General features: G+C 36.0%; 3 protein-coding genes across 9 annotated transcripts; all 3 read left to right on the top strand.

The window, feature by feature from the left end:
* Positions 1 to 465: 465 nt before the first annotated feature.
* Positions 466 to 10,246, top strand: LOC116020825 (serine/threonine-protein kinase TIO). Of its 3 annotated transcripts, XM_031261372.1 has the most exons (24): positions 466 to 660; positions 1,011 to 1,148; positions 1,254 to 1,328; positions 1,625 to 1,717; positions 1,892 to 1,966; positions 2,107 to 2,199; positions 2,321 to 2,384; positions 2,505 to 2,589; positions 3,121 to 3,193; positions 3,273 to 3,341; positions 3,430 to 3,510; positions 3,625 to 3,727; positions 3,801 to 3,950; positions 4,586 to 4,724; positions 4,933 to 5,104; positions 5,371 to 5,469; positions 5,547 to 6,095; positions 6,482 to 7,621; positions 7,789 to 8,022; positions 8,126 to 8,269; positions 8,378 to 8,458; positions 8,552 to 8,740; positions 8,918 to 9,119; positions 9,926 to 10,246. In XM_031261372.1, exons 2-24 carry the CDS (start codon positions 1,053 to 1,055, stop codon positions 9,961 to 9,963), a joined length of 4,044 nt encoding a protein of 1,347 aa, XP_031117232.1. In that variant the 5' UTR covers positions 466 to 660; positions 1,011 to 1,052; the 3' UTR covers positions 9,964 to 10,246. The 3 variants fall into 3 exon arrangements, with proteins under 3 accessions (XP_031117232.1, XP_031117230.1, XP_031117231.1); XM_031261370.1 differs by lacking the exon at positions 9,926 to 10,246 and having other exon boundaries at positions 8,918 to 9,275; XM_031261371.1 differs by lacking the exon at positions 9,926 to 10,246 and having other exon boundaries at positions 467 to 660; positions 1,050 to 1,148; positions 8,918 to 9,275.
* Positions 10,036 to 14,497, top strand: LOC116020826 (uncharacterized protein At1g51745). 3 transcript variants are annotated; one of them, XM_031261375.1, is made up of 4 exons: positions 10,606 to 10,738; positions 10,876 to 10,930; positions 11,379 to 12,367; positions 12,915 to 14,497. In XM_031261375.1, the coding sequence occupies exons 3-4, from the start codon at positions 11,473 to 11,475 to the stop codon at positions 14,030 to 14,032; spliced, it is 2,013 nt and encodes a 670-aa protein (XP_031117235.1). In that variant the 5' UTR covers positions 10,606 to 10,738; positions 10,876 to 10,930; positions 11,379 to 11,472; the 3' UTR covers positions 14,033 to 14,497. The 3 variants fall into 3 exon arrangements, with proteins under 3 accessions (XP_031117236.1, XP_031117233.1, XP_031117235.1); XM_031261376.1 differs by lacking the exons at positions 10,606 to 10,738; positions 10,876 to 10,930 and adding an exon at positions 10,036 to 10,332 and having other exon boundaries at positions 12,915 to 14,473; XM_031261373.1 differs by lacking the exon at positions 10,876 to 10,930 and having other exon boundaries at positions 10,037 to 10,738; positions 12,915 to 14,473.
* Positions 14,498 to 15,605: 1,108 nt separating this feature from the next.
* Positions 15,606 to 19,118, top strand: LOC116019573 (cell division cycle 20.1, cofactor of APC complex-like). 3 transcript variants are annotated; one of them, XM_031259846.1, is made up of 6 exons: positions 15,606 to 16,106; positions 16,485 to 16,748; positions 16,868 to 17,137; positions 17,228 to 17,809; positions 17,910 to 18,134; positions 18,607 to 19,112. In XM_031259846.1, the coding sequence occupies exons 1-5, from the start codon at positions 16,008 to 16,010 to the stop codon at positions 18,048 to 18,050; spliced, it is 1,356 nt and encodes a 451-aa protein (XP_031115706.1). In that variant the 5' UTR covers positions 15,606 to 16,007; the 3' UTR covers positions 18,051 to 18,134; positions 18,607 to 19,112. The 3 variants fall into 3 exon arrangements, with proteins under 3 accessions (XP_031115706.1, XP_031115705.1, XP_031115704.1); XM_031259845.1 differs by having other exon boundaries at positions 18,540 to 19,112; XM_031259844.1 differs by having other exon boundaries at positions 15,607 to 16,106; positions 18,641 to 19,118.
* Positions 19,119 to 20,958: the final 1,840 nt, after the last annotated feature.

Genomic DNA, 20,958 nt, shown 5'->3' with positions numbered 1-20,958 from the left:
TTTACAAAATGGTGAGATTTTTTTGTCCGCAAGACTTGGGAAAAAATTAAAATGATTGGGTTATTTTATCCTTATAAAAATTTATTTAATTACATAGGCACCTATTTATTCATTCATTTTTTAGGGGCATATAGGTTTTTATAGTCATTATTTATTACCTTTCTAAATCAAACCGGACAATGAAATTAATTTATTTTTTTTTGAAATTTATTTTCCATGGTATTTCAATTCAATTTCTCTTCAAATATTTTTCAACGAACCAAACGAGCAAAAATTATTCATTTCATAAATGTGTCGTATACATTTACAATATTGGATCGATTATTTTGTAATTGTTAATTAAAATCTATAGTTGTGTAACTGTGTTATTCCTTTTTCAATCAATAATATTAAAGTTTAAATTAAAAAAATATATAGTTCTAAAAAATTTAAATATATATTGTTCATTTATTATACGTTTCATTTTTTTTAATTGAAAACTCACTCAAATGTCTCCCGGGCGGGAAGAGGCGTGGACGCGTGATTCAAATCCAAAGCCATCCCTCATCTCCATCACTCCATCAGAGTCTACTCTCTCTCTCTCTCTCTCCCTTGTTTCCGCCTTCGCCATTCAAACGCCATTTCTTCAATCTCCTGCTTCTGTGCGAGTTCCTTACTAAGGTAATTATCAATCGCTACACATAACCTCCTTAATCATCAGCATCTATAGCACCACTTCTGAGAGGACAACTCACATTTGCTATGATTTCATTCAATTTTTTGTTTGTTTGTTTTGTTTTTTGTTTTTGTTTTTGTTTTTTAATGTTTAATCGCGAAAATATATTCTTTTTGTTTTTGTTTTTGCAGGTTAATCCACTGTTTCTCTGTGTTTGATATATGTGCTTTTATAAATTTATTTTATTGATTTAGTTTCGGATCCATTGGAGATAGGAAGATCTTAAGCTGATGTATGATTAAAGCATGTTTTATTTTGTTGATGAAGGAATTATTATAACTTTATATTTAATTAGGTTGAAAAGTGAAATTGCATCTATTCTCCCTTGGCGCAGAACATGGGTGTTGGGGTTGAAAATTACCACGTAATAGAGCTTGTTGGGGAGGGATCTTTTGGGAAGGTCTACAAAGGGAGACGAAAGTATTCAGGCCAAGTATTTTTTCTTTGCTACACTGTTATTGTTACTCCACACTTTAGTTGTAAATTGGTTGTAGGGTTTTCTCAATTCGCACTTCTGAAAATGGGTGTTATTTTTTAGACTGTTGCAATGAAATTTATCCCGAAACACGGCAAAAGTGAGAAGGATATTCACAATCTGAGGCAGGAAATTGAGGTATTCCATATTGCAATGTATTTTGAGTATTATTTTGGTCATTTTGACAAGTAAGCATGGTTTGAAGGCATACAGTAATGTTGTGATAGCTGAATTATGTATGTCAGAATACAGGAACTTGGTACTGATGATTCTTGTGAAAGTTGTTACTTGTCGGATTTTAGTCTTTTGGTTTGATTAAGTTTGCTACTTTGAATCTCATTTCTACGTCGGAAATGATTGTTTCAATCTTCTGGCTACTTGTTTAAGTATTCTACTTTATGCTTGAGCTCATACAAGTGATTCAATTGCTGCAGATTCTCAGAAAGTTGAAGCATGAAAATATAATTGAGATGCTTGATTCTTTTGAAAGTCCACAAGAGTTCTGTGTTGTCACAGAATTTGCACAAGTAATTGGCGTCCTCTCTCTCTCTCTCTAAAAAGTTCATACATATCATTTCCACTAGTTATACTTGCTCAGATGCATATCCTTATGTTTCATGCTAAAAAATGACTTCCAGGATAGGAGCCAGAATGTTCTTAGACAAGATATGATAATTTGACGTGTTTTATTGTATATCCAGGGTGAACTTTTTGAAATTCTTGAAGATGACAAGTGCCTCCCTGAAGAACAAGTTCAAGCAATTGCTAAACAGCTGGTATCTGGCTCAGATTGGGATTTAAGTTTTAGCCTTGGTTTAGGATGCTAAACTACCTAATCATGCATCTCTGGGTTATTAATGCTGTAGTTGTTGCAACTATTTTATTGTTTTATATAGCTTTCTCTTATTACTTTTAGGTGAGAGCATTGTATTATTTACATTCGAACCGCATTATTCATCGTGATATGAAGCCTCAAAATATTCTTATTGGTTCTGGATCTGTTGTTAAGGTGAGTTGATTTTCATTATTTCTTGATGAGTTAATACTTATTCTATTTGGTATATTTAGTAAATAAGTCCATTTTTTAATATATTTAATTTTTTCCTTCTCTTTGTCCTTAATTCGAACAGCTTTGTGATTTTGGTTTTGCACGAGCTATGTCCACGAACACAGTTGTCTTACGATCCATAAAAGGTGAAGTTTGGGTCATGAATACATGATTGCATTGTTTTTCTCTGGCTGTTAGTCTGTTACTGGGCGTTATTTGTTATTCTCCAGTTGTTCCATGATTCTTTATTGCTGAACTTGTTGTAGGCACTCCTTTGTACATGGCTCCAGAGTTGGTACGAGAACAACCTTACAACCACACTGCTGATTTGTGGTCTCTTGGCGTTATATTGTATGCAATGTTTCCCTAATAAAATTGGATGGTTATCATTACACCAACTATTCTTACACAGCATAAGCCAATCAGCTTGCTTTTTGAGAACAAAATTGCTTTGATGTATTATTGGCATTATTTCTTTTTTAAAATTTTGCTTAGTGTTCCTTGAATTATTATATTATTCTCATGTGGTTACTGCAAAATCAAACATGTTAGCTATTATCCTTTCATTTTTGGTAGTGCTTGCTTTTCCTCCATTCTCAAAGGTGTATGCTATTTGTAAATAGGAGATTCAACTACAACTTCTTATCTGGGATAAGCATACGTGTCCATACAACTGACCTTGACCATTTTCATGCATTAGGGATAGACTCACATATAAAATGACAGTGTTAAAAGGAATATAATTTTTACCATTATTGCTCAAGTCCATATAAACACATTTAATCATAGATTTATAGGAATGTCTTTCTTTTCATGCTCTACTGGCATTTCTCTCTTGCCAATTTGTTTCACCTTTTGATTGCATTACACAATTTTTGGCAGGTATGAGCTTTTTGTAGGCCAGCCTCCATTTTATACAAATTCAGTGTATGCCCTTGTCCGACACATAATCAAGGTAGCTAACCTTTTCTGACTCATCAAATTTACATATAAAGAAGCATATTAGTAATTTGATTTTGGTTGTTACTTTTCAGGATCCAGTTAAATATCCAGATAACATGTCCTCAAATTTTAGAACTTTCCTTAAGGGGCTGCTTAACAAGGTATCTTCTAAAGAAAGCTGGCATAACTATAACAAGGCTTCTCTTCTAGTAACAATTAAGTAATTTAATTGTTGAAACCACGACACAGGTACCTCAGAATAGACTTACTTGGCCTGCTCTTCTTGAGCATCCATTTGTTAAAGAAATTTATGAAGATGCAGATGCTGGGGTAATTACCTTCTTGGTTCATACAAGATTTTATTTTTTTATTTTTTTAATAATAAGTTTTGTATTATCCAGTTTCCTAATTTATTTAGTGTGATGCTAACTTGCCAATTTCCAGGAGATTCATGCTCCTGAAGCTACTGCTGCTAGGGGTAATGGTGCAACTTGTAGGGGTGATGGAAACATCCAATCAGCTGGAATGAATCTTGCAACTCCTGAAAGTAAGATCTCTATTGAATAGGTATAGTGACTGAGGTTTTCTGAATCTATTCATCTCAATTGATCTACTTGTAGGCAAAAACCATGTTTATGCAGCAAGTGGAAATGGAAATGTTGGGAGCCTTCATGGTGATGTCTGTCCGAACACTCCAGATGTGGCAATTGCCAATTCTTCACCAAAGATTGAGCCCCCAGGTTCAAATCCTTATGACGCTGTACAGTCAGGTGAATTGCTTTGTTCTTCCTCTGTCCTGAAATGCTCGTAGGATTTAGCTTTTGCTGCATGTTAACATAAAGATAAAGTCCATATATGTTTTCCATTTTTACTCCAACTACTTTTGGTAATTATTTAATTATTTTGTGTACCAAACACAGGACTCCCGTGCTTTCCTAAGCTTATATGACATACTAAGTTGGCATAAAGGCATAGTATTTGGTTTGGAAATATAGTCTACAAAGACATAGCATAGGGAGTACTAAACTCCTGGGGACTGTTAATATGGTATATGAATTGACTACTTACATTTAAAAAACATCTTCTTTCTCTATATTCTTGGCACTTGCAAGTTATTTCCCCTCTTTCTTTACTGATGTCTTGTCATGTGTTGATAGTGTTAACAACTATTTTCCACCAAGAATTGACATGATTGAAAGCTCTCACTTATAGAGTTGGAAACTTGGTGTGCTAGTTTTGTTCAAATTAGGAAACTACACAATATTTTGGGAAGATGAAAATATAAAGAAAGGTTAATTGGGATTGGGATAAGGATAAAGGGAGTATTAGAAACTACTTACAGGTTTCACTTCACACATTTTGGTAATGCTATGCTAGAGTTTTCTATCTTGTATCATTGTTTTAGGTTGCCAGATCTTGGACCGTTTGGAAAACAACTCCCGGACAGTTAAGGGTGCAAAAATGATTGGTCAAGATAATGAAGCATTGTCAGCTATTTTACTTCCACTAAAAAGTTGGTGCAACAGATCTGCAGATTTGTGCCGGTAAATGTTCTAAGTGACACATTGCATATTACTCCGTATTTGAATACTCTAATATTTCGGTATGATTGGTTAATTTCTTATGTACTCCATAATAAAAATAAATCAACTGATGTGCCAGTAATTAACATTTCTTACTTTTGGTAATTGTAAACTTAGCTTTAGATATACTTTTATTACTTTGTGACTTAGCAATTAATGCTTTGCTCAGGGACGAAGACATTGTGACATCAAACCAGTCACTGCGAATTCTTTTGAACTTGGTTGCAGCTGGGGCTATCAACTCAAGTGGGATTCTTGATGAAATCATATGCGAACTTTTTGCCTTCACTTCTTCTATCATTAAACTAAGATCTCCGGATGGTATTGAATTGGTGACTAAGGTACTTCAAGCAGACACTCCTGTAAAATAAAACAAAGGAACATAGAATGATATAATAGAAAAGAGGCCTGGATAGGGGTTTCTGCCCTCACACACTATAAATTTGGAACTTTTTTTATTCCTATTAAATTGGATATTAGGTTTAGACATTGGATATGATATGTAGCTTCAGATATTGTGTACAGTGATGCATTTTACTTGTATAACTACCTCTATTTAGTATTTCCTGAATTCGTTTGAGTGATGTTTATTTTCTGTGTAATGCAGAGTTTTTCAGTTACTAAAAGGTTTTTAGATATCTCTGGAGGTATCATTTCAGGATCGTATTTCAGGCACTTTACAACACTGGTTGACTTGTATTCACAGGTTGGCTTTTTATATGAAGATTCGATGGAAATTATTTTAACTTGCTCTGAAGTTTGAACTATTATTCTAATCTTCAGGTCCTTAAGTGCCTGGATGATACTTCTGGAAGAGCTACGTTTGAGTCCACTGGTTGTATTACAGTCATGTTATCTCGTGTGGCTCAGGCTCTTAAAGTTTCTTCTGCAAGATTGGCCCCTGATGTGATTAGTAACCCTTCAGTAGTGAATGAAACTGTCAAAGAGGTTCTAGTCCATGCTCAATCTTCCGTCTTAACAGACCTTTTGTGCTCGTGCCTAGCAACTTCGGGCTCAAGTCTCATATTTGGTTCTTCAAATTTATTGCGAGCTGCTTGTGAAGCCTGCAGGGCTTTGTGGGCACTAGTGGATGCATTTGAAACACTTTCACTGAAAGAAAAAGGCCATTTATTTCCACTAAACTCTTTGAGGACACTTTCTCTGCATCGACTGGAAATTGATGATGACAAACAAGGCTCTTTGCTTGTAAAAGATTCAACAAAAATCATTGATGCAGTGACAAAAGCATTTCTGAGGTCCAAACCAATACAAGTTTCTCTTTGTTATTGCCTGCATCAACGTGTTGAGGTTTCCTTATGTGCCACAATACAGGTATCTATTTTAGTATTTCTCTCTAATTTTTGACAATTCCACACTTCTTTCTATTGCATTTATGCTCATTTTAGAAAAGTGATTTTACAGATTAATATCAATCTCAGTCCTTATTGTAATCATTCTTCTTGAAAATTATGAATGGCTGTGAATAGTTTAGTGAACCTTCTCTCTCTCTCTCTCTCTCTCTCTCTCTCTCTCTGTCTGTCTGTCTTTCCAAATGCAACTGTGTTTTTAAAAGTTGGGACTTATTCTGAAAGTGGAAGTTGATCTCTTAAGATGGTAAAGTATGCATAAGTAATCTGCATTATTCCATAGTGTCATATCCTAGCACAGTTTCTTCTTACGACAAATCAAAAGAATAATATGATATACTACTTTTTCAGCTTATAATGCGGTGCTGCTTGCATAGTGGAGTTGTTGCTAATGTTCTCTGTGGTCTACCAAGCTCTCTCCCTGTTACTACTGTTGTTAGTGGAGGAGGGGATGGTACTATCATTTCAGAGATCTTCTCGATATTATCTTTTTGTAAGGAAGCATCTGGTGAAGTTCCAAAGTTCAAGCTAAATAATCCAGGGATCTTGGTTCTGCATTCATGCCTTCTCATTGCGATGATTGCACAATCTTTGAAGCTCTCTGGTAGAAATTCTGCATTATTTATGCTCACAACATCTTCCAAGAAACAACAGTCACGAATCTCTGTTCTTGCCCACCATTTCTCATCTGATGCACAGTTATCATGTCAGCCTCACTGTGCATCGGCAATGCTAGCTCTTGCATCCATTCTGTCTCTTGAGACTGGCAGTTCTGTAGGAACTTCTATATCTGACCTAGCTGTGTCTCTAATCCCTCGAACAGCCAAGCTTTGTGACTACCTAAAGGCTTCACCTGTTGAAAAAGATGGAATAAACTCGGATATGTTTAATCAGATGTTCTCATATTGGCATGGTTTAAGAGATGGATGCATCGGATTGTTGGAATCACGACTAAAATCTGGAGGACCTTTAGCAGTGCAGCAGTCATGTGGAAGTGGCATTCCACAAATTCTTATTGATTTGTTAACAAGTAACCTTTCAGAAATCTCTTCTCAAGGGCCTGATTTCTCAAAAGATCAAATTGGCTTGTCACCAATTGGGGTTGTTTGGAGCATTTCTTCAATATGTCTATGCCTTTTTGGTGGAGTAGCAACCTTTCGACAGATATTGCTAAAGATGGAGCATGCCAAGGCCATATCTGATTTGATATCTGACTCACATCTTAAGCTTGTTAGAAACTGGAGTGGCCCTGGTGGAGGGAAGGATGGTGCTAGAGACACAATAAATGCAGTAATTGATCTCTTGGCATTTCCTTTTGTGGCTATTCAGAATATTCAGAACGCTCAAGGCTTGCCATCTGCTACAGCTTCTGTGAACAGTGGGTTTCTCCTTAATATGGGATCACCTGGTGCAAGAGTTTGTCCTGAAGACAAAGACATGGTGAAAGCCATAGAAACACACATGGGAAAGTATATCCAAATCCTACTGGAGGTCAGCCCTACTCTTATTCCCCAATTTATTCTTAATAGCCAATGGGAGCTCATTTTGTACATACATTCATCAGTCTTAGTATTGCCCATAAGCATCATTTCTATTTGCACCAATTTGAGTACAGCTTCTCACCGACACTTGATAGCTTTGTCCTGTGTTTGTTGTAGGTAGGAGTTCCAGGCATTATCCTTGGGTGTTTGGAACATATGGAGCTGAAAGACATTGGAAAGCCTATTGCATTTCTTGCCAAAATGGTGGGTCACCGGGCCCTTGCTGTTCAACTTCTAGGTAAAGGTCTTTTGGATCCAAGGAGAATGAAGCGTTTGCTCGATGGTTCATGCCCCAGAGAAGTCATAGTCGATGTTCTTATGATTGTTTCAGATTTAGCTCGCATGGACAAGGTACAATCTAATCTATAAATTACATGTTATGAGTTTAATTCTTGGTTGTTTCTTAGAGACCTAGAACTTCTCTTAGTAGTTTCATTTCCAAATATGCATCCAGGTTTTCTACGAATACATCGATGCAGCAGATATAGTGGAATTTCTGAAGGAATTTTTGACCCACGAAGATCCCAATGTTCGTGCAAAGGCATGCAGTGCCATTGGGAATATGTGTCGGCATAGCTCCTATTTCTATGATGTACTGGTAAGACAACAATCAGTGCGTACCTTTCTTCGTCATAAATGAGAATTTTGCCTTACGCTGTAGATTCTTTGATTTTTTGCCAAACATTAATGGTTTGACATATTGTAGGGAAAACATCAAATCATTAGTCTCCTCATAGATAGATGCGCTGATTCCGACAAAAGAACACAGAAATTTGCTTGCTTTGCCGTGAGTTCTCATTGTTCTATTAGATGTTTTTAACAATTCAACTTTTCTTAATTCATTGATAACAAAAAAGAGTGTATTTTTCTTTCCATTTAGATTGGCAATGCTGCCTATCATAGTGACTTGTTGTACGATGAGTTGAGAAGAGCAATACCTCAGCTTTCTTATTTGCTTCTTTCGGCTGAGGAAGACAAAACCAAGGCTAATGCTGCCGGTGCACTCAGCAATCTTGTCCGCAACTCCAACAAGCTCTGCGAAGACATCATCTCCAAAGGAGCCATGCAGGTGAATAATATATATATATATATATATATATATGTATGTATGTATGTTTATTTTTGTTCTAAAAAAAGCACCAAATACTATGAAAATAAGCATTTTCATATCGAATACAACTAGTTCTTCATTGAATTATACCTGGTGCAAATTGGTGTAGTGTTGATTGGTATTTTTAATTTGCAGGCTTTACTAAAGTTGGTAGCAGATTACTCAGTACTAGCCCTAAATCCAAGCAGAAGGGATTCCTTGCACGAGTCGCCTTTGAAGATTGCGCTTTTCTCACTTGCAAAAATGTGTGCTCATCCGCCTTGTAGACACTTCCTTCGTTCATCAGAGTTGTTCCCAGTGATTAGGCAACTTCAGCAGTCACCAGAATCAACAATCGGTAATTATGCCTCTGTGATCGTCAGAAAAGCTGCAGAAGCTTAGATAAGTAGTCTAAGTAGCTAATGCAATTTTTCTCTTAGTTGGAAGTGTCCTTGTATTTGAACAAACGAAATATTTTAGTAAATATGTCTATCCACAAGTAATGGTCTTCTCACACCATTATGTTGGTTTATGTTTGTCTTTTATGATATAACTCTTTCATTTACAAGTTCATATATTTGATTAATTTACATGAACTTTATATAAGATTTTAAAAAAGTAATAGATAAACCAATAATGTGAATAATTTAAAATTTAAATTCATAATATAACATTAATTTGATAACTCAAATCAAAATGCTAATTGGACTTGGGCACTGTAGCTGCACTTATTGTGGGCTGAAAACTTAGTCAAGTTGGTGTCATTTGATCACTAAAGTTTTAGACAAGTTTTTCATGTTTTAAGAGGAGAATGAATTTGTTAATTTTCTAATTAATATTGAACAATTTTTGTGTTTGATCGTCTTTCAAATAAATGGCTAATCTTCTCAGTTTAAATGCTTTGGGTGTCTTAACTTTTAAAGTTACAGGTAGTCTTACTCATTGTAGAATTTTTTTTCTTAATATTATATATAAAAGAAATTGTTTTGCATGTTTTGCTTGAAGTGTTGAAGGAGTAAAAAAATTGCTTGAGTTAGGTTTGAATATTAAACAATGACTCAATGAGAACAAAACTTTGTACAGTTGTTATTGAACCAAACATGTACGTTTCTTGATTTATTTAAGCCTTTCTTTACATCCATTTATGTGCTTGCTTTATTGTAGGCCCCAATGCAAGCCAAGCCGTACCCGGGGGGTTTTAGGCCACGCTCTCACGCGTTGCGTGCTGCACACACAACCTGGTAAGTTTTACTCCGCCCCGTTAACCAGTGAGTCAACACCGGCGATTCTTCAGATTCTCACTCGATCAAAATTCACGCATTTCAACCCTAATTTGCTTTCCATTCTCAAATCCTACACCCCCGATCGATCCGTGTAATTTCTCACCGAAATCCCTAGATATGTATTTCCCCCAATTCTGAATGGAAACCCTAACCCTAGCCCCAATCTGTACACTCCGATCTTCCAAACCTGCCTTTCTGCAAATCCATTTCACTCTCTTCTTTTCCGGAGGCTGATCAATCAAATGCCCTAAATCCTCTTTCCTTTGATCATCTACAGTGTTTGTATTTGTGAGCTCTCTTTATATATTTTCCCCCCTTTCCGCGTATATTATTTTTCAATTGGGTTATATAAGTTTCGGGGAAAATATTTACTGAAGATAGTAAAGTGATAGTGAACCTGTATTTTAGCAGTATATAAGTATATATAGTATATACAGACATATACTTCTGGATTGTAATTTTTTTTTAATAGAGGGAGAGTGCGTGTGTGAGTGTGGTGGGAAAAGATGGGAAGCTCGGAAACGGAACAAGGAATGGTTGATTGTGGAGTTGGGAGTATTGTTTGGGTCCGGAGGCGAAATGGGTCATGGTGGCCGGGTAAAATTCTGGGGCCTGATGAGCTTTCTGCTTCTCATGTGATGTCTCCGCGATCAGGAACTCCAGTCAAGCTTCTTGGGAGGGAAGATGCCAGTGTGTAAGTCTGTTTTTTACTTAACTTCTCTTTGTTGAAATTTCTTTTGAAATTGTGAATCAAATAGAACAAGTGTTGGAAGTTACACTTACTGATGTGCATTTTGATTGTGGTGAACTTCCACATGCTTTAATTTACAGGTGCTCATTTTTGCCCTATGGGAGGATAGATACTTCAGTAGACACATTGTGTTCTGTAAAGACATCTTTTCAATTTTCTTAATTGAATTGCCAGGTTTTAGATAATTATGCTTTGATTAAGTAGGACAGTTTTTAATGCTGGAGAACCTCGAAGGAGAAGGAAGAAAAGGGGGAGAAATTTGTTATCTACTTACCTCTATAGTATACTTAAAATACATGACTATCTGTTTGGTGACCCTTCTGAATATATCACACTTAATGGCATAAACATCGTAAGTAGGCTGAGAATGGAATAAGAAGGGTTGACTCATTATGATGGATCAGTTGACTGTGCTAATAGCCTAATATATGAAATTGCTTTTATTGGAAAGTAAACTGTTGTTCACTGACAGTTTTAATATTTATGAAGTAATGCTTTCTATGAAGAATGAAAGTGTGCTATTAATTTTTGGCTCCTTTGGGTTATACTTCATTATCACATCTCTTGCTGTGTTCTTTTCTAGGGATTGGTATAATTTGGAGAAGTCAAAGCGTGTGAAGGCGTTTAGATGTGGTGAGTTTGATGATTGTATTGAGCGGGCTGAAGCTTCTCTAGGTATGCCTCCAAAGAAAAGGGAGAAATATGCACGTCGTGAAGATGCCATACTTCATGCTCTTGAGCTTGAGAGGGAACTAGTTGGTAAAAAATATGGGAAAATAAGTTATTCATCGAACAATAAGATTGATAAATCATCTGATAACACTGTGACAAGAGAGGCAGTGGCATCATCAAAACAGTCTGAAAATCAAAATGGAGAGGAGTTTCACCTGAAATCCCAACAAGCTTTTGAGAGAGATGGTCTCTCCCTCAAGGATGATAGTAGAGTTGGCATTTTGTGTGTAGATAGAACCCAAAAGGGGACCCAGCTAAGCAGGGACAATGATAATTCCAGTGTACCTTCTAGGATGAGAGATTTGCAGGATTTTGGTCTTAGCTCAGCCCCTGCAGAGGATGGGCTTCCTGTTTCTACAAGTGGTGCCTCCAAACCTCTCCCAGATAGCAATATTCTTCTTGGTGGGAGTCCTAAAGCAGAAGTCAATGTAGATAGAGAGAGTTTGTTAGCTGAGGAAACTCCTGCCAAGAGGCATGATAAGCGCCGTCCCCTTGTTCAAGTATTGCAGACTAGTGAAAAGTTCCCAGTTTCTTACCTTCAACAAGATGAGAGTTCTGATTTTATGTCTGTTTTAGGAGATGAGCCGCTGGGAGGAGGCCATGCAAAAAAAGCAAGGTATACTTACTTGTCAACTGAATCTGGAGATCATTTTAGTGGTAAGATTGATCTCCCCTCTCAGATTGAGATATCAACTCCAAAGTTGGAAGGAAATGCTGGTCCTCAGCCTGCTGGTTCATGTGAAGCAAACCCTTCTGTATCTACAGAATATACTGAAACTGATTCTCCTGAGAGTGACTCTCAAGAATCAGATACTGATGATAATATGGCTACACTTTCAGGTATATGTTGACGTATTTCTTTTTCTATTCACAAGCTTTCACAGTTTTGCATGAGTGTCCATGTATACACACAAATCAAAAGAATATCTGCCAAAGGATTATTTGAAATGCATTTCCCCCTATTAAGAAGTTGGGTTTGTGCTTATTTACTGGCTGCGTGGTCACGGATTCAGTTCCTTGAAACAACCTCTCTGATACAGAGTTAATCCTGAATAATCTCCGTTGAATCCTGCATGGAAAGTGAGCCATTTGTCCTAAGGCTAATCTTTTATTTCCTATGTGATTGCCAGCATATAGTTCCTGTTTGTGCATAACTCTTTCAGTCTTTCCCTATTTTAGGCAGTGACAACTTCAGTACTTTTCTTTGTTTTGATGATAAATTATGCTGATGAACTCGATTGGAAGCTATACAAGCATTTTAATTTTTCATTTTTTAAAAACAAAATTGTGTGCTTTTCACTAGGCATATATTGCAATATAAGAAAATGGCACTATGCTATGCTTGCTTTCCTTTTCTCTTCTCACTTTTGTTTACTTAACAATACAGAAGGTGCTGCATCTATAGAATTACAACCTAAATATTTGGGAAGATCTGAAGCACCAGCTGAGCATGGAAGCACAAGTAGTGAAGAGCTTGATGACTTGTCAGGAGCTGATTCACATCCTTTTCTTAATGACACTGTCTCTGCTGGTGTTGGGGTCTCAAAATGGCAACTTAAAGGGAAAAGGAATAATCGGAATCTTGTTAAGAGGTCTCTGGATGCATTTGAGGCAAATCATTTTAGAACAGCCAGTTACATGATTGTCCCTCCAGATAAGGGTAGTGGTGGTAGTGAAGCTACTCCATTCATAAAATCAACGGTACCAATGGCTGGCTATGGGTCTAGAGTTGTAGGCAATGCCAGCCGGAGTATTGTCAGGGGGGACTTGCCTACAATTGACCGGCATGTAACTAAAGGATACTGGGGTGACTCTGGTGAGAACCTTGATACTATGTGTAATTATCATCATCTTGGTGGCCAGACAATGTTAGTAGATGTGGAGTTGAAAGTCCAAGCAAGCTACCATAGGCAGCGAGTGCCTATGATTTCATTAATGAGTAAGATAAATGGACAGGCAATAGTAGGGCATCCCATCCAAATTGAAGCTCTAGAAGATGGTGCCTCACAAAACCTCTTGGGTGCACTTGATGTTTTTCCAGAAACATTGAGTAATGACACCTCCCTCCAACCTGTGTGGAGGACTGCTCGAAGGACAGCTGGTGTTCGAGTTCCACGACCAAATATATCATCAGGATTGGATGGAACTGAAAGTAGCAAGCATCCCCTAGCTGCTGAGGGAGACCGAAATGTTCGCAGAGCCAGTTCAGATGGTTTTGGTCAAAAGCCAAGCACGATGAGGAAGAACACTTCCCGCCCTCCAGTGGTGAAGACTTTCTCTAGAAAGACACCAAAGAGAATCAGTTTGTCTTCTAATCAGAAGATAAGAACTCTTTCATCAATTTCATCACAACAGAAGCAGAGCGGTGATCTGAAACGTAGCTCCAACATATTTCAAGTGGATGGGATAATGAAACAAGATACTGTGCCCACAGTCATAGCTTGCATCCCAGTGAAGCTAGTATTCAGTAGGTTAAACGAGGAGTTGGTGGGTCGGCCAAAATAAGAGGACCATTGGTGCTGAAACAAGGCAATAAGATATAATAATCAGTAAATTGTAACTTGTAATCAATGAGCAATAATCTTTATAACTGATAATGCACCACCCATCTATTGCTAGGGTCTTTTTTTAATCCAGGCAGTGTGGTCCAGAATCTGTGTTATCCCTTGTGAACAGCATGAAAGATGGCAGGTTGCTAGGTCTGAAGAACATATACAGAATCTTTGCATGGGAATCTCACTTGTACATTGGTTTATAGTTTCGATGTTGTGTTAGCACCCAAAAAAAAAGCATTTATGCACAAAAGAGATAGTGTTTAAAGAAATAGGATATGATATGGATGTAAATTGTATTTCAGATCAATCCATTTTGTAGACAGCTGTTTCTTGACCTTCATCTCAAGGCAATATTGTATCACTCTTTCTGCTGAAGACTGTTTTACCTAAATATTTGTTGTTGGTTATGGTGTCACATCATGCAAAACTTTATCTTTACAATGTTCTTAGCAGACACATTTTAATGCCATTGTCAAAGTTCTAATGTTATCTTTATCGTGCAAATATCTCTAATTATTTATTCTACATTCCTACAAATCTATCTCACTTTTATATTATATTATAATTATAATAATAAAATAATATTAAAAGAAAAAAAAAAAAGTAAAATGGCTGCTGCCGCCTAGATAATACGTACAAAAAGCTGCCATTGCCAATTCTCTCTCTATTTACTAATTTTGTCAACCCACTCTTCTCTTACAATACACTTAGACATGGGAGGCAATATTTAAGCTAAACTACATCCGGCAGATCACTCGCGTACAATGGGGTGATACCAAACATGTCTACTTGAAGCAACCTTGGTATGCCAACTTAACGAGATAGTCCGTGACTCTATTCTGCTCCCTATAAATATACACTAGATTGATTTCTCATTATTGCTTCAACTCCTTGCAAAGTGCAATTAAATTTATGATTGATCATTTAATTTCGCCACTCATCCTAAAAAATAAAAAGAATATATTTATGTACAAGCTTTCCATTCTAACAAAATCTCCAATTACAACATTCAAATCACTTTCAACCTTCGCATTATCCATAATGGGGAACAATTTTTTGCATTGAAATCAATTGACTTTTTTAGGCGAACGTTCATTTCACACTTTTATGAATATGACACATTTTTTAGTGGGTCATGGCAAATTACTGCATGGACCAAAAATAAAAAGTACATTATTTTTGTATTGAAGGTATATTATTTTTGTACTAAAGGTATATTATTTGATAGTATATGTCAAATAATGTACCTTCGGTACAAAAATAATATACTTTAAAATAATGTACCTTATATACAAAAATAATGTACTTTTAGTATATTAAAAATGTACTTTTTATTTATGGTCCATGCAATAATGATTGGTGTGTCACCAAGCTGTAAATAATTTCACAAAAATATTTGAAGCCCAGTGAAGGATGTCCAAAGAGCCCATCAAATGCTGAGGTCCAGCCCAGTATCAAAAGTTATCCGGAAACGGAGGATCAAGGATGAGCATTTTAGTCTAAACATATTACAACGGATCTTTTGGTATTTCGGAGAAGTAGCCGTTGCCCGTTGGTGCTTTGATTACAAAATCAGGACCTAATCATCACGAGTATAAAACCCTCGATTTCCAGTGACTCTATCAAATCATCTCTCGTTTCTCTGTTCTCTGCCCTAGCTTGCTCCGTTGCTTATCTGATCAAGTCAATCCACCCCTGGCGGCTCTCGATCTCCAACACTTTCAATCTCGATTTCTTGTTTAATATACTTCTTTTTCAATTTAATTGTGTTTTTTTCTCTTAATGCTCTAATCTGTTCTATTGCAGGCCCCTTGCTAGTTTAATTCTTGAGCGATTCTTTCTCCCAATTCTATATTCTCTCGCTATAATCCATAATTGAAATTGTAGTAGTATTAGTAGTGTTTTTTTTTGGTGTTATTAACGTGATGGATGCAGGATTAAGGAACTCTGCTTCTTCAAACAAGACTCAATCCCGTTTTCCTCTTCAGGAGGAGTATCTTCAGAGAAAAACTTCCCGCGAAAATGTATGTTATATCTCTACCTTTACTACATTCTTTTCGTAATTAAACTGAAAGGAAAATGTTGAAGAGTATATATATACAGCCTTGATCTTAATGTTGCTAATTGATATAACTTCCACTGTATCTTTTGGGTATTGAAAATGGATTTTGCTTATGATGATATGCTTTGCTAAATGGATTTTATAATTTAATCTGATTTAATATTTTGTCCAGATTATTTTTAGGGCTGTGAGTAAGCTTTTCAAAATGGTCTATTTTCATGATCAAATTCTGCTTGTGCCACTTTTATATTTGATGTTGAGTTTCCACAGAAGCAAGCCAGGGTTTCAGAAATATTGGCAAACTAACTCTTAAGTTTTTTGTTTTTGTTTTTGTTTATAGTTGGATAGGTTTATTCCAAATAGATCAGCAATGGATTTCGACTATGCACATTATATGGTGACGAAAGGTAAGGAAAATCCAGACACCCTCTCACCATCCAGAGAGGCATATAGAAAGCAGCTCGCGGAGGCCTTGAACATGAACAGGACACGGATCCTTGCATTTAAGAACAAACCACCCACCCCTGTGGAGGGCATCACAAATGAGTTTTCTTCTGCTGCTTACCAGGCCAAACCAATGAAACCCAAGCGCCACATTCCTCAGGTTGTGGTTCATAATGACTGATAATACTGGCATTTTAGATTAATGATTATCACTTTTTTATGAAAACTTTACTTGAATTTAAAAATTGTTCTTATTAGAGTTGTGGTTTGCTTATGCAGACCTCTGAGAGGACTTTGGATGCTCCAGATATTGTGGATGATTATTACTTGAATCTATTAGATTGGGGCAGCAGCAATGTTCTTTCTATAGCTTTGGGTAGTACTGTTTACCTGTGGGATGCATCTGATGGCATCACTTCCGAACTGGTCACAATTGATGATGAAAATGGTCCTGTTACAAGTGTTAAATGGGCTCCAGATGGGAAGCATATTGCTATTGGCTTGAACAACTCTGACGTGCAGCTTTGGGATACCACAGCTAACCGATTGGTCTGCTCCTTGAGATCTCTTGGCCTTGTTTTCTTTTCTGGAGTCACTAAAATTTTGTACTGATATTTTTTCTTATGCTGTCTGCTGCAGTTGAGAACTTTGAGAGGCGGCCACCAATCACGAGTAGGTGCCCTTGACTGGAACAACCATATACTGACCACAGGCGGAATGGATGGTCTTATTAATAACAATGATGTCCGAGTGAGAGCACCTATCGTAGAAACATATAGAGGGCATCATCAAGAAGTCTGTGGCCTGAAATGGTCTGCCTCAGGCCAGCAGTTGGCTAGTGGAGGAAATGATAATCTCCTCCACATATGGGACAGATCAACTGCTTCTTCCAACTCCTCGACGCAGTGGCTTCACAGGCTTGAGGATCACACAGCTGCTGTTAAGGCCCTTGCTTGGTGTCCATTTCAGGGTAACTTGCTGGCCTCTGGTGGAGGTGGAGGCGATAGGTGCATAAAGTTCTGGAATACCCATACTGGTGCTTGCGTGAACTCAGTTGATACAGGGTCACAGGTCTGTGCACTGCTTTGGAGCAAGAATGAGCGTGAATTGCTAAGCTCTCATGGGTTTACTCAGAATCAGCTTACTCTCTGGAAATACCCATCAATGGTTAAGATGGCAGAGCTTACTGGACATACATCCCGAGTTCTTTTCATGGCTCAGGTTAAGTATCTTTCCTCTCTGAAATATTAATCACAGAGAAAATGTGGGGGAAAAAACAACCGTGTTTGCTAATAATTCTCTTTTTTAATCTTTTATACAGAGTCCGGATGGTTGCACAGTGGCTTCTGCAGCAGGAGATGAAACACTGAGATTCTGGAATGTTTTCGGAACCCCGGAAGTGGCAAAACAGGCTCCAAAGTCAAATCCTGAGCCATTCGCTCACATCAACCGAATTCGCTGAATATTATAACCATCTGCCTGGTTTGGCATTTGATATCTTCTCAAGAACCAGATACAGATGATGATATGGCTTTACAGCCAGCAGGTATAAGTCTGCTTTTTTACATTTTCTATTCACAAGTTTTTACAGTTTCAGATGAATTGTGCTTGTATATTGGAAGCTATAAAGGATCTGGCATTTTAATATTTCATTTTTCGAAAAACAAACAATTTATCTTTTCACTTCTTCAGTAGACATATACTGCACAGAAAGAAAATGGTACTGTGGTATATGCTTAGCGTGCTTTATTCTCATAGTGCATAAGTTATTGCAAAAATGGGAGATACTATGATAAATATGCTGATGAGTTCATGCTTTATTCTCACTTGTGCATAAGTTATTGCAAAAATCGGAGATATGATGATAAATATGCTGATGAGTTCATAAAGAACCTGACATTTTAACTTTTCATTTTTTATTAAACAAAATCTTTCTACTTCACTTTTTCAGTAGGACATATTGCTATGGTGTATATGCTAGCATGCTTATTTTTCCTTTTCTTGTCAATACTGAAAAGAAGCATCTATTGAATTTACAACCTTAATCACCAGCTTGGAGATGGAAGAAACACAACTGAAAATGTAAAAGTACTATTTGGAATCTTGTTGAGAGGTCTTCGAATGCATTTTTGAGGCGAATCATTTCAGATCAAGGCAGTTGTGGTGTGGTGGCCAAGCTACTTCATTTATGAAATCAGGGTACCAATGGCTGAAAGTTCCAAGCAATATATACCCTAGCTTCAGACAGTGCAGAGTGAGCGAGATGGGAACGTTTGCAGATAGGTGTGACGAGGAAGAACCATATCCTGCCGGCTCCTCCAATACATTTCCTCACAATAGAAACTGAAGTGTAGCTCCAATCTTGTTTCTGTGCATATTAATTGTGAACAATATCTCATTTGTTTGTACATGACTTGTTGTTTTTATGCCTAATTAGCTCAAAAACATCCTGCCCCAATGTTTAAGATTGGTATGTAAATTCTATTTCAGATAAATCCATTTTGCAAATCCCATTTCAGATAAAGGTCAATATCATTCATTCTGCTGTGAAGACCCTTTGCATTCTCTCTGATTGATTTTGTTTTATTTTTAACCAAACCATGTCATGGTGGGAAGAGGGATTTTTCCCTTACCAAATTTCAAAGAGTTATAAATTCCTTTCAACATCATAAGTTAGCCATGATATATGATTGTCCAATTAACCTAATTTAGTTTATATTTGAATTATGTTGATTTAGTCATAGTTTTAAATTTCAATAGGATTGCTAATAATATTTTACTAAGACAAGATTCATCAGCCTCACCACAGATATTGCAACAAGCTTGACACTCAACTCTCTTGATTCTCAAGTTATCTGTTGTTGGAGTTTTTTCCCAAAATGGTCCCTCGACTATTGCTCATTCTCAATTTTGCATTTCGACTTTCAATTTCACTTAATGTGGTCCCTCAACTTTCAAAAACTCACCAAATTTGGTCCTCCGTTACATATTCCGTCAAATCAGTATTAAAATGGAGGGCATTTTCGTCCATTTACCTATTGTTAGCCTAATAAACATTGAGAAATAGTTGAGGGACCATTTTGAGAATAGTCAAGGGACCATTTTGGGAAAAACTATTTTATTTATTTCATTTTTGTTTATTTTCATTTTTTAGACTCTATAAAATAAGAATTTCTATACATTTTTTTTCTTACAAATATAAATAGTTAAAATCGTGCAATCCATCCTAAAAATTTTTAACTTTTTTACAGACTTTTTCCTATCTAAATATACAAACTATTCCTATGCAGATTTACAATAAGTTTCGTAAATTTTATAAATACTCATTTTTTAAACACCGATTAAAATAATTCTTAGTCACATCCGTAGTACTAAATATATTACTTTGGATTTTTTTTTTATAAATAAGATATAATATTATTAAACTCAAATAATTAAAAAATAATGTGCCCACAACACAAAAGATTTTATGATTGACTTAAAAATTAACTATAAATTTTATTGTTGAATACAAATTGACAATTATTAAACATTATTTATAATAATTATTGTGTCTCGTGTAATATACTAAAATTATTAGGTAGGGTTTTTATAATTAAGGTATAATTTAATTAAATCAAAATTATTAAAAATAATGTGTCCACATTACAAAATAAATTATACTTGCCTTAATAATTAATAATTAATAAAAAAAAATAAGAAGAGGAAAACATATAAAAGATGCCATACAATATCTTAAATAATGTAAATTAATATAAAATTTAATAATTACTTCGAAATCAAATACAGAAAATATTGCAGGAAACATTGACGAGATTTTACTTTTCGGCTCACCTGAGAATTTACTAGAAAAATTTACCTTTCGGTCCAATATTTTCCCTACATTTTACAGTCTTTGGGTATCTACGCTTGAAAAAAAATATTATTTTCAATGGTAAAAGTAATATTTAATGTGATACATAGTGATTGATTGTCTATGAACATTATTAAAAAAAAAAAGAAAGTATATGAGTATTTATGAAATTTACGGAACTTATTGTAAAACTTCATAGGAATAGTTTGTATATTTAGAGGGGAAAAGTCTGTAAAGAAAGTTAAAAATTTTGAGGTTGGATTGCGCGATTTTAACTATTTATATTTGTAAGAAAAAAATGTATAGAAATTCTAATTTTATAGTGTCTAAAAAATGAAAATAAACAAAAATGAAATAAACAAAATAGTTTTTCCCAAAATGGTCCCTTGACTATTCTCAAAATGACCCCTCAACTATTTCTCAATGTTTATTAGGCTAACAATAGGTAAATAGACGAAAATGTCCTCCATTTTAACACTGATTTGACGGAATATGTAACGGAGGACCAAATTGGGCG

The sequence above is a fragment of the Ipomoea triloba genome, chromosome 5 (genome assembly GCF_003576645.1).
Source record: "Ipomoea triloba cultivar NCNSP0323 chromosome 5, ASM357664v1".
In the NCBI taxonomy this organism is placed as follows: Eukaryota; Viridiplantae; Streptophyta; class Magnoliopsida; order Solanales; family Convolvulaceae; genus Ipomoea; species Ipomoea triloba.
This window is presented reverse-complemented; position numbering and strand designations above follow the sequence as displayed.